Source organism: Podarcis gaigeae (genome assembly GCF_964106915.1).
Source record: "Podarcis gaigeae genome assembly, chromosome: 15".
NCBI classification, from domain to species: Eukaryota; Metazoa; Chordata; class Lepidosauria; order Squamata; family Lacertidae; genus Podarcis; species Podarcis gaigeae.
This window is the reverse complement of record NC_139692.1, coordinates 28,000,887-28,013,144: the sequence shown is the minus strand read 5'-3', so window position 1 is coordinate 28,013,144 and position 12,258 is coordinate 28,000,887. Positions and strand designations below refer to the sequence as shown.

The 12,258-nt window shown below is 43.1% G+C and overlaps 1 protein-coding gene and 1 long non-coding RNA gene across 9 annotated transcripts in view; one reads left to right on the top strand and one right to left on the bottom strand.

The window, feature by feature from the left end:
- PRDM10 (PR/SET domain 10) overlaps positions 1-8,678 on the top strand; it is a 78,312-nt gene extending 69,634 nt beyond the window's left edge. For all 8 annotated transcript variants that reach the window (XM_083714355.1, XM_083714353.1, XM_083714356.1 and 5 more), the window contains 6 exons: positions 478-624; positions 1,890-2,039; positions 4,237-4,377; positions 5,495-5,663; positions 6,428-6,540; positions 7,572-8,678. In XM_083714355.1, coding sequence (XP_083570481.1) covers positions 478-624; positions 1,890-2,039; positions 4,237-4,377; positions 5,495-5,663; positions 6,428-6,540; positions 7,572-7,784 — 933 coding nt within the window. In that variant the 3' untranslated portion in view covers positions 7,785-8,678. The remainder of the gene's footprint in view (positions 1-477; positions 625-1,889; positions 2,040-4,236; positions 4,378-5,494; positions 5,664-6,427; positions 6,541-7,571) is intronic.
- Positions 8,430-12,224, bottom strand: LOC310832736. Its single transcript, XR_014558385.1, has 3 exons — positions 12,107-12,224; positions 9,363-9,549; positions 8,430-8,636 (listed from the first exon to the last, which is right to left on the bottom strand). It is a non-coding gene; the product is annotated as an uncharacterized lncRNA (long non-coding RNA).
- Between the last annotated feature and the right edge of the window lie 34 nt (positions 12,225-12,258).

Sequence of the window (12,258 nt, the reverse complement as noted above, 5' to 3'; positions counted from 1 at the left end):
CTTGCTGTGCAAGTGCCCTCCTTAGATAGGCACCTCTTAAGAGCATCCCATTAGCATCCTTCCAGAGCAAGTCATGCATCCAGGCACTAAGGAAGAGTTGTCACACACATAGCTGTTCTATGCAATGATGCACCTGCAATTAGTAGGTTGCGCTGCAGCCGTATTGTTCCTTTTCAGGAATGGTTTAATGACTAGATTATAGAAACTGGCCTTGTACCTAAGTGCCATTGCTTTTTATTCACAGTGCTGAATAGCTAATCATTTTCAGTTGTATGCCACCCAGGTACCATCTGGCAAAGAGCGGGTTTATAAATCCCATAAATAAAAAACAATGAAAGACGTGCTACTAACCAAGCCACTTGTGCAAAGTGACCACTCAGTGGTCAGTACTGATTTGAAGGTGGTATAGGAATTTAATTCTTCATCATCACCATCATCAAACTATCCTGTCCCTATCTACTTTCCACCTCTCCACAGACCAAGATGGTGCAACACATTCGCAAGAAACACCCTGAGTTTGCTCAGATTCCAACTAACACGATACATGTGCCGTTGACAACAGCTGTAATCAGTGCTACCCCTGCAGTATTAACTTCTGACAGCACTGCTGGGGAGACAGTTGTGGTAAGTGTTTGAAGGTACATAACAAAATTATGTAAAGAAGTAGAGCTATCATAGAACCATTGGGAAATTCCAGAAGATTATGCCCCAGTTCCAACCAAATACAAACCTTGGTTCCTTGTGACTAGTTAAAACAAACCAAGGTATCATATCACAGTGTGACATCCTGGTTTCCTTTAATTAAGCACGGTCAGAACAAACCACAGTTCCCTGAGTCTGACATAATGGGAAACCATAGTTACTTCAAAAATGAAAGTTGAAGCTTTCAGCCTCCTCTCATGCATGAAGAAGGGGGAGCAGGCGAGTGCACAAGTCCCATGTTGGGTTTTCTGAGAACTCTAAAGGCTGCCTGAAGTGGAGTGTGATACAGTAATCCAGTCTCCCACAAAGAATGAATTACGCTCTCCCACATCAGATGTTTCTTAGCAGACTGATGAATGTGAAAAGTGGTTCCTTGAGAGCAGGAAATTTGGAAACCATTGCCCTGCAGATGGAACTTTACTCGCATTCCCTTCTGGGCAGCCTTCTGAGTGTCACATGCTAGTGGAGGGCAGGACCAGGTGCGAAAGCAGGCAGAGCAACAGATGTAAAATTAACCTTTGTACAGTAAGCTTGTTTCTACCCACACACCCCTCTCTGTTTTCCATCCAGACAAGCAAATGTCTTAAGAGTGCGAGAAGCTGGGGCTGTAAGGGGGTGGCCTGTGGAGAGTGTAAAGGATTTAGATCTGTGGTTCCCAATGTGGGGCATCCCCCGACAGGGGGGCAATTTGATTTTTAAGGGGGTCAATTCGAGAATGAGTTATTAACAGCCTTTTAGGCTTCCTCCACATGAATAGGAATTCACTTTTTGAATAAGAATTATATGTCATGGGGGGGGGGGAGGACATCAGGATTTTAGAGATGCTTAGGTGGTGCATGGCCAAAAAAGGCTGGGAACCACTGATTTAGACAAAGTCCTGGAGGGCCACATTTGACCCACAAGCCCGAGGTTCCTCACCCCTGCCCTACAGAATGTGGCTTAGGGTCTTTTGCAGAAGACACCTGGAGATGTTTGCTGAGTTGGCCAATTTTTCTAGCATACCTCTTCTGATTGTGTCATCCGCATAGCCTAGGCCTCACCATTGGGGTAGAGGGAAGCTGTGTGTAAGGTTTTCTTTTAACTATTCAGTTATAGGTTTCTGTTAGTTATGTCCTGTGCAGTGAAATAATTACCAGGTTGCCAAGTGTTCACCTGTCTATCCCTCTGCCTATCTTCCCCTTCTTCAGACAACAGATTTACTGACCCAAGCCATGACAGAACTGTCGCAGACACTGACCACCGACTACAGAACTCCGCAGGGCGATTTCCAGCGAATCCAGTACATCCCCGGCTTGCAGCAGCCTCAACACATACTACAGGTTGTGCAAGTGGCTCCGGTGAGTGTTCTGTCTGGTTTGCTTTTGTCTTTCTCAGCGTCATGGACGCCTCTACTGTGCCTCTGTCTCAGAGGCACTCTTGAGAAAACTGACCATCACCTGAAGATGAACTAGGGAAGAAAGGTCCACCAGAGGGTTGGGGAAGATGCATGAATTGCCCACCAGTTGGGTGTAATGGATACCGTATTGGACTTGGGCCAGGGAGATCTGGATTCAAATATTTGCTCAGTCATGAAACTCCCCAAGTGTACTTGAACCTATCGCTCTCTCTCTCGGCCTAACAGGCTTCTAGTGAAGATTTTTTTTAAAATGCAAGGAAAATGCCATGCATAAGCTCCTTGGCAAAAGGGTGGGAGACAGATCAGATTAGATTAATGGTGGCAGTGAGCACTGGGCATAGTGCACGTTAGGAGGTAAAGTTTGGCCTCTGCTTTGGAGGGATGGAATTGACAATGTAAAAACAAAATACTCAGTGACTATTAGGCAGGGGAGAAATCACCTTGCATGGTTAATGGGAGAGTGAACTATGAAATAAATTATAATTACTTGTCAGCCTTTCAGGTAGGCTGCAAAAGGCATGAGATGTATAGATTTGAAAATGCAGAGCAAACAATCTTTTCAGCACTATAATTTTAGTTGCCGCTGATAACTGGCTAAACAGTGCTGTTGTTGAATCAATCTGAACATTGATTGAGTCCATCTTATTGCAGTCTTGCATTTCCTTTGTGGTTATTTCTCATTAAATGGCTAAAATTAATTAGGCTTTGTTTAGCAAGTAATATTCTAGAAATGTTTTCTGTTTCCCTGGTGTAAGATTCTACACCTAATCAAAATGTTAAAAGCATTTTCAGATACATGAACAAATCAAGATAATTACCTCCTGTTGGTGGTAAATTTCTTGTTTAGCTTTAAGTGGAGAGTTTGATTTTTTTAAAAAATTGTTTATTAATCAGCAACCCTGCCCTGCTAGACCAGTGATGGCTCATTATTACTTGATATATTCGTATCATGTTAGCCTCTAGAGGCACTATGTCCAAGGCATTAGGCCTGACATTAGTTACATTATGGTAGCAATGTGGTTGCTGTTGCCTCAAGACAAGATTGCACACTGTTCCCATAACAGATGAATGAGAAAGCACATGAGAATCACAAGAGGACAGTAAGGGCAGCCCTAGCATTAGGCAGGGCAATGTGGCCTGCTTAGGTGGCTGGTTTAGGAAGTACTCTCAAGGTCAGCAAATTGTTATTTAGTTTAATTTTGCCATCATTTGGATTTTCAGCCCCAGGCACTACAATTTTGGGGGCCGTTTGTGAGATACTCAGTGGCTTGTCAACCTGGGTTATACTGAAGCAAGCCATGTATCCCAGCGCTGTCCGCTCTGCTTGGTAACATCCCTCCAATGTCTCGAGCAGAAGTTTCCCAGTCCTGCTATGCAGTATTACACCCTTCTAACCAGAGATGCCAGGGATTAGACCTCAGCCCATCTGCAGGCAAAGGGTGTGCTCTGCCATTACGCTGTAGTTCCTTCCCATCTTGCTGACTACTTTTGGGAAACAAGACTAAATATTACCATCTGGGAGGCTTTTATTTCATTCTTTTTGGCTACCTGCCATGGTGGGCCAATAGACTTATGCAGAAGGAACCCTAATCCTCAATGTACAGTGGTACCTCTGGTTACAGATGCTTCAGGTTACAGACTCTGCTAACCCAGAAGTAGTACCTTGGGTTAAGAACTTTGCTTCAGGATGAGATCAGAAATCGTGCGGCAGCAGCAGGAGGCCCCATTAGCTAAAGTGGTACCAGGTAACCTGATAAAATTCAGGTTAAGAACAGTTTCAGGTTAAGAACGGACCTCCAGAACAAATTAAGTTCTTAACCTGAGTTACCTCTGTATTGTTCACTCCTGCATCTTTCAAATAGTTTCTGTGTTCTTACATTACCAGACCAGTGTGGGATAAAGCTACAGGGAAGCTATAGTTGTGCCCCAGCCCCAATAACATGTGAATCCAGACCCTAGAGTAAAAGGAGTAGCAATTCTGAACTAAATGCAGCCACAGCCCCATCATATATGATGATGACGATGATGCCACTCATCTGGCTGGGTTACCCCAGCCACTCTGGGCGGCTTCCAACAAATTAGAACACAATAGGACACCAAACATTTACAGTTGTGCTTTTATGTTTCTTTCCTCCCAGGCTACCTCACCCCACCAGTCTCAACATTCCACAGTGGACGTTGGGCAGTTGCAGGACACTCAGACATACGCCCAGCATGCCATCCAAGTTCAGCATATCCAGGTCACAGAATCAAGCCCAACAGCCCCATCATCTTCACAGGTCAGCCATATATACATTATTTAGTTATTTCTTACATTAAATTCTTTATTTTAGCTTCTGCCTTCCCCGGTCTGTCTGATGAAAATGGGGGGGAGGGGGAGGCAGCTGTTATAGAGGTTTGAGGATGTAATAATGCTCAGAAGGGCTCCATTCACTGTAGCAAAGCAGCGCTGGTTCTATGCTCCAGGCTGAAGCCATGCTGTGTTAATGCGTTCAGTGTGTACATACAGACACTCTCCCTTTTTGCTAAATATGTTGCAATTATTGATAAGTAGGACAGGCTGTCGTTGCTTTTTATCACCCTTGTTGTGAGAAAAATAATGAAAAGCCTTTAAATGCTGCTTTCGCTGAGGTTGTTTTTCCCTCCGCTTTACACCCCAAACCAGTGTTTATAAATTAGAACTGTGTAGAAGCATACCTCGAAGATATTGCAGGTTCAATTCCAGACCACTGCAATAAAGCAAGTATCACAATAAAGCAAGCCACACTTTTTAAATTTTTGCTTCCCAGTTCATATAAAAGCCACACTATACTGTAGTCTATTAAGCCAGCACCCCCTAGCTGCAGAGGTGGGAGTGGAAAAACCCATCTCCAGCCCTAGCAAGCTCTATTCTTATGGCCAGAAGAGGGGCAGTGGTGGTAGCAGGGGGCCAGGCTGCCTACAGCTACACCTGCGCCCTTGTAAGGGACAGCACCTGTGAAGTGTGGTAAAGCAAAGCACAATATGAGGTATGCATGTATTGGCCTAAATCAGTGTTTCCCAACCTTGTGCCTCCAGATGTTTTTGGCCTACAACTCCCATCATCCCTAGCTAGCAAGACCAGTGGTCAGGGATGATGGGAGTTGTAGGCCAAAAACATCTGGAGGCACAAGGTTGGGAAACACTGGCCTAAATTGTGTTTATTAGTTCCAAGGCAAAAGCTCTGAAACAACAGGTGGTGTTCATAGCTCAGCTGTGAAAGTAGATTGTCACCGCTTATGGGAAAGTTGTTGCTGTAACTTGCTGTAGGTGAAAAGTGTGATATTCATAACTTAGTGACAGGACCTTTCAAGTGTAAGTAATACAGTATTGAGATCCTGAATATCTATGCTGCAACTGACACTTCTGTTATTCCAGGTGGGAAGTCAGCCCTTGAGTCCTTCATCCCAACCATCTCAGCAGGAGCTCAGCCCTTCCCAGATGCAGGCAACCAGCTCGTCACAAAGCCAAACTCTCCAATCACAGCAAGGTTCTTCGGTCCAGCAAGCATATCTTCCCAGTTCATGGAACTCATTCCGCAGCTATCGTAAGTATGCAAAAAGGCTCTGCTACCGCTTGCTCTCAGAGGTGTTAGAAAAGCGCCTGCACCTCATTCGCAGTTTCCAAGCTGTCATTTAATAAATAATGGTTGAGAAGCCCGTTGAAGAAGAACAACAGCTGTAAGGCTTCTTTGTATTACATATCCAAGTCTTTTATTTTCCAGGTTGAGCTACAAGCCATACATTTTCTGACATCTTATACAAGCAGGCCAACTTCTTGTTCTAATTGCTTTGAGTAGGGTGTTGTGTAAACTGAAAACAATGTTCATAGCATCACACAGCTGATAAAATTTTGTAAGCATCACAAGATGCTTATGCTAATACACCACTACAAGAGAGGGTGGGGAGGCATATTTTCCTTGCTTCCTTTATTAGAAGGCCAATGATACTTCAATTTCATCCATAAATTGTAAAAAAAATCACAATTAGGGCTGGAGGGGTTATGCTAGGAGGTCCCAGGTTTAGCTCTGACAAGTCACAAAAAGAGTTTACAGAGATCTCAGAAGGCACCTTTTGTTTTTTAAAAGTACTTGTAGCATACAGATGCTAGGGCCATGTTTTCAGACTTGATATTCTCAATATATTTATATTTAAAAGCCACAAGCTGAAATGTAGACTTCAGCGAGCTTCAGGAAAACTCACAAGGCTTACTTTGACCTTCTGAATGTTTTTTTGTATTGATGGTGTTTAAGTGAGGGTCCTGCACTACATCTTAACTCTATTTCTTTATCTTCCGAATTTTCCCCTCTAGCCTCTGATATTCAGATGATGACCCTCCCACAGGGCCAGTATGTGATTGCGGAGGCAGCCGTAGGAACTCCTGTCACTACAGTGAACACAGGGCAAGTGAAAACAGTCGCTCAGGTAAGATGACTGAGGAAATATAAGGAAAGCACTTTGAACATTAGAAATATGTTGCATACATCCTAAGCAGCATTATTATGGGTTGTCAAAGAAACATTCAAAATTCTTGGTAATAATAACAACTGGAAGCTATTGCACAGGGCTTTTTCTAAATGTTCCAGGATTAATCCCATATTATGGATGTGGGGACTGAGAGTGCCTAAGAGTAAAATTGCATCTTATTCTGGCAAAGTCAGATCACATATATGCTTAGCAGAATGAGTCAGTTATTTTAGAAATCTGTTATTTTAGAAATCTTAATTCGTCCCTTTTATATATGCTAATCCCTCATCTTGGTTCAAAGGTTTATGCGTTTGTGAAAATGGCGTATAGTTAAAACATCCCCGCACTCCCAGAGCTGGCGCACCAAGCAGACCTTGCCCAGCAAGCAAGGTCAAGAATTTAACAGTTCTTTTAGCACCAGGTGTGCTTTTTAGCTCTTGGGTTTGTTTGCGGGCAAGGCCCTCTCAGCACACTGGCCCTGGAAGTCTAGGGATGCTCACATTAACTTGTGAGAGCATCCCAGAGCCTTCGCAGTCAGTGTGCTGAGTGGGCCTTGCCCAGCAAGCAAGGTGGAGCACTTAAAAACCATTTTCACACCAGGTAGCCCCTAGTGGACCTGGTGTGAAACGAGCTTTTCGGCTCTCCACCTTGCTTGGGACTTGTGCAGTTTCAGCCAGCCCACCTTCAGCTACTTATGGTTGAAATCAGGCACGTCGGATGCATGTAAGATGAGGGATTACTGTATCAAGGAACATTTAAGGAATAACTAACCCAGCTCGAAGACCTGCTCTAAATAATAAATCACCTGTGTGCCACAGGGTGCAGCAAACACCAGGTTATTTTACAGTTCCTACTTTTATTGACTTAACCTATATTTTTTGTGTATTCATAACATACAACAACCAAAGTTGAGGCAAAAATAAGTTGTTGAGAATATGAGAGAAAAATATTAAAAACAGGATAACCTATGTTGGTTTCTTTTCCTGTAGACACATTACGTATTAGCTGAAGGTCAATCTGACTTGGATGTAAAGCCAAACCTCTCACTTTCCAGTAGCATAGAAGTGGGTCTGTCTCAGCCATCAACACATTCTGACTCCTTGGAATCACAAACGGCGAATCAGCAGCAAACGACGCAATACATCATAACCACCACAACCAATGGCAATGGAAGCAGTGATGTGCACACGGAAAAGCCTTGAATTCTCCTTTGTGGCAGAGAAAGGAGATCCAGCGGAATCTGCTGACTTTTTAGATTCATAATCCTGAATATTTGAGGCACTAAGAGATGTTTTAACAAGTTTGTTTGTATAACTTGAAGTTCCTCGTCTCATGGTGAATTCGCAGAATTTCAGGTTTAAATGATTCCTAAAGCTGCTCACAGCTCTGTTAGGATGCCAGCAATTCCCGGAGCTCTTGAACAAAGAATGGTGTAAAACAAAATGGAAACTAAGATTCTTCTGGACCCCCCCCCTTTTTAATTTATTCCAGGGGAACCCTTATTTTTCATTTGTTGAAGCCTTCACAACAAGAAAGGTTTGCTGAACACGTAACTGCTGGCAGAATATGTCTCATGTATGAAACCATATCTGCAGTTTTAAAAAGCAGTCTGTCTCAGTAGCTAATTACATTTCTTTTGGCTTAATTTCTTAAGTAGCCATGGACGAAAGGAATATACCAGCATAGGAAAGGGGGGGGGGGGGGAAAGAGAAATAAATAGGAAAATTGCCTGAAAGTAAAGGAGCAATTACTGACCATTGTTTCCCACAGCGTTTGGGACAGTTGGGACAGTGAAACTGTGAAGCTGTGCAGAAGCAGTTAAGTTATTTTTCTTTTCTTTTTTTAAAAATTTTATTTTTGGAACCTTGTGAACTGTTTACATGCCGTCTGCACTGTCCTGGTACTCAGTTCTGGAGAGTATGAAGGAAGCTATCTTGGAGCCCTCCCAAGTCTCAAACCTATTCAAATCACAGGAGCATTTAAGGTAACGCCGAGTTTCAACCTTCACCTTGTTGACTGTGTTCCTTCTGTACAAGGGGGAAGATTCCTTTCCTCTAGTAAACAAGAATAAAAAGGCTCAGTGATGTTTTAATGTGTCCAGCAGCTTTTATTGTATACGTTACTAACTTGTATCAGGGCTGGGGTTTGAAACAAGTGCATTTTATTAAAAGAACTGCTTTGAACTTTGTTCCTTTTATACAGTTGCTGTTGGAGGGACCCCTTTACTTCACAGTACTGGATGATAAATCCCCAACCTTCAGTTCAGCGTAGCTGGAGATCTTGTATTTCTGCTGCCTGAAATATTTCATTCATTCCTCTCCCACCCTTGCTAGGTGCTGTATAAATACTGCAAATAACTGGGCTGTTTCATAAAATGACCTGCCTTGTACTCAGGAAAATGGACACGAAGACAGCAAACCGCTATTTCAGGGCAGCAACAAAAGACATTAAAAACAACTCCAATGGGAACATCCCTTGTGAAAGGCATATTATTGAGATTCATGGAGTTGTGCAAGAGAGCTGTTCTGATCTTGTGGGTCCCCCTCCACTTTCATTTCACAGCTGCTTGTGCTACAAGAGGCATTCCAGGTGAGACAAGGATAAAGTTTGGGACCAGATAAAGGAGAAGCTGTTTCTTTAAGGCACTTTATTTGCGTGCTGGCCCCATTCAGGAGTCTGTCTGCTTTTGAAACAAATTGGGAGGTATCATTTCAACAGCAATATTAGGGCAAACAGAAGCTACAGATTTCTTTTTACTACTGTTGGGCGATATATACTACCCTGGAGTGCTGCTGTGTAATACACTGCTTTTATTCCAGACCTCTTCAACCTTTTGCTGCTGTGATGAATTGTATATGGAGCCCCTTCATCCTTTCGTTTTGAAGTGTTAAGTCGTTTAAATAGGAACAGAAGTTGTTCGGGCCATCTCAGCCATCACAAAATCAGCCTGGCACCTCAGTCATAAACCTATTACCTGGAAGAAAATCCAATTAATTCCAGTGAAATGGACATACATATAATGCAGACAGGAGCAGGGAAGGAGGGAGATGCCTTCCTCAATAAATGGCAAATGCTCCACAGCTTGATTCCATGAAACGCAATATTGTTGTCTTTAAAAAACCCACATGCCTATTAGTTCGAGTTAGCCGCTCTGGAAAGATGTACAGCAATCACCACATCAGTCAAGTAGGTGCTCTGTGATTTAGCAAAGCAGAATGTGTTCACTAGACCTCACAAACATACAAAATTATAAACCCTAAATAGAAAGGGAACACAAGGCTCTTCAAAGTTGTTGCTAAAAGCAGAACAATGTTACATTACCGCAGGGCAGAAGCTTCTTGTTCTTTGTCTTACCTACACCACTAGGCCACCAAGTAACAAGGATGGTGGTGACCAATGTAACAGATATGTTATGATATGAACAGATATGTGAATCAGATCTACAAGGGGCAAACAGAGGAGAGGTGGGGGATCCATTGCACGAGTGGAAATTCTTGTACAAACAGGGACCAACTTTGTTAGATACAACCCAAAGTCCTTTTCTTCCTTAAAACTGCTAAAAGCTGGGCAGTAAAATCACAACATTTAATGAAAGAAGAACCTAGCACAAGTTACTACAATGTGCTGGTCTAGTCTTGTTTAGTAGCGTTATGTTCCATTGTACACTCAGTGACTGATGCAGCATGCTAATATTATTGCACTACCTTCCCAGGTGTAAAAAGAAATCCCCGCCCCTTTACATATAAACTATATTGATTTGTTGCTAGTGTTACTTTGCAGGGCTAGCATAACCCACACTCTCACCAGTCACGCCTGCTGTAATATGGTTATAATAACAAACTTCATTTGCCCTGGGTTAACAGTGTGGTTTTTCTAAATCTTCACCCCTTTTTGATATACCTGGGAATCTGGGGGTTATAGTTTGGGGATGCCCCATGAACTGCAGATATCAATGCTCACTCTTCATGAGGCTGCAGTGCTGCACCTGATTTCTTGGATGTAAGCCCCAGCTGAACTCAGTAGGACTTACTTCTAATTAAACAGAGGATACGTCCGCATGGTCTTTTCACTTATTTTGCTCATGCATACATTCCCTCATGACAGGAATTGCAACAGCTACTATTTTATGTATGGGAAATGTGTTAAAGCAGTCTAGTAGTTTCAGAGCTGTGTTTGAACCTGTTTCAGAGTAGAATTTAATAGGAGGATGCCTGTGCCTTTATCGGCTCAGCTGCATAAATCGGCAGAATCAGCAGGCAAAACTTGTTTCAGTATAAACATTCAGTGATGTGACAAGCCTTAACTGCTGCTTTTCTCAGTGCTCTGCAGTTGTCAAAAAGCACAAGAGCCGTGCCAGAAAAGAAAAATCAGCCTTGCCTTGACTCCTTTTAATTTGTATGCATTGTAATTTCCTGATAAGGCTATAGAAATAATAAATTGTGTGTTGGGGAGGAAACAGTCAGAAGTCCCTCCACCATTTTACTTGATGCAAAAATATATAGAGTTGTTTGTTCCACTCAGAGTTGATCTACTGAAGTTACAACGCAGAGTACTAACCACTATAGGATCTACCTCAGTTTGAATCCGAGTCACGGCAAAAGTTTTCTAGGGACGCGTGTGACGCTGTGGTCTAAACCACTGAGCCACTTGGGCTCGCCGATCGGAAGGTCATTGGTTCGAATCCCCGCGATGCGGTGAGCTCCTGTTACTCTGTCCCAGCTCCTGCCAACCTAGCAGTTTGAAAGCACACCAGTTCAAGTAGATAAATAGGTACCGCTGCATGTGCTCTGGTTTCCATCATGGTGTTCCATTGCTCCAGAAGCAGTTTAGTCATGCTGGCTACATGACCCAGAAAGCTGTCTGCGGACAAACGCCAGCTTCCTCAGCCTGAAAGCGAGATGAGCGCCACAACCCCATACTGTAGTCGCCTTTGACTTAACCATTCATGGGTCCTTTACCATTTATCTTTTTAAACTGAAGTTAATGGGCTTAGTTTCATTAATTTCAATGGGTCTACTCTGTGTAGAGCTAACATTGGCCACAGCCCATGAGCTCCTCCTGTACCTTTGTGACAGGCAGAAATTCAGCAAGGCAAGCTTTGCCCACTGGATCTCCATACTGGAAAAACCTACATCTTTTGAATTTCTGCCTCTTTTGCAAAACAAAAAGGCTTCGTTCCATTTCTACATTCTTGCCTAGAAACAAAACACTTCTTCCAAGAGCAGATAAAGATAAGTTAGGCATCAAATAATATACATCCTAGTACAACAGGAAGGTATTCAATCTGATCCCATGACACATTTGGTGTTCATTCAACAGTAATCCCCACTGAACTCTATGGGACTTAAATTTTATTACATTCCTATCCAACCTTTCCTTCAGGTCCTAGTCCAGCACTCTAACCACTATACCACATACTCTAATGACACAATGCAGCTTAAAATCATAAATGCACTAAGAATTCTACATGCTCTAAAAGCAATGCTCGAAATTAAATAGCCAAATAGATCATATATGCTGCAACCAGACACGCTGACCCAGAAATAGCCCCTGCTGCCAATCAATCAGTGGCCTCTCAATCATTCCAGCCGCTGGAGACACAAACAGGGAACACGAGGCGCACCGTACCGCCGCCGCGCATGCGAAGAAGACGACGACGAGTGCGGCTGCGCTCTT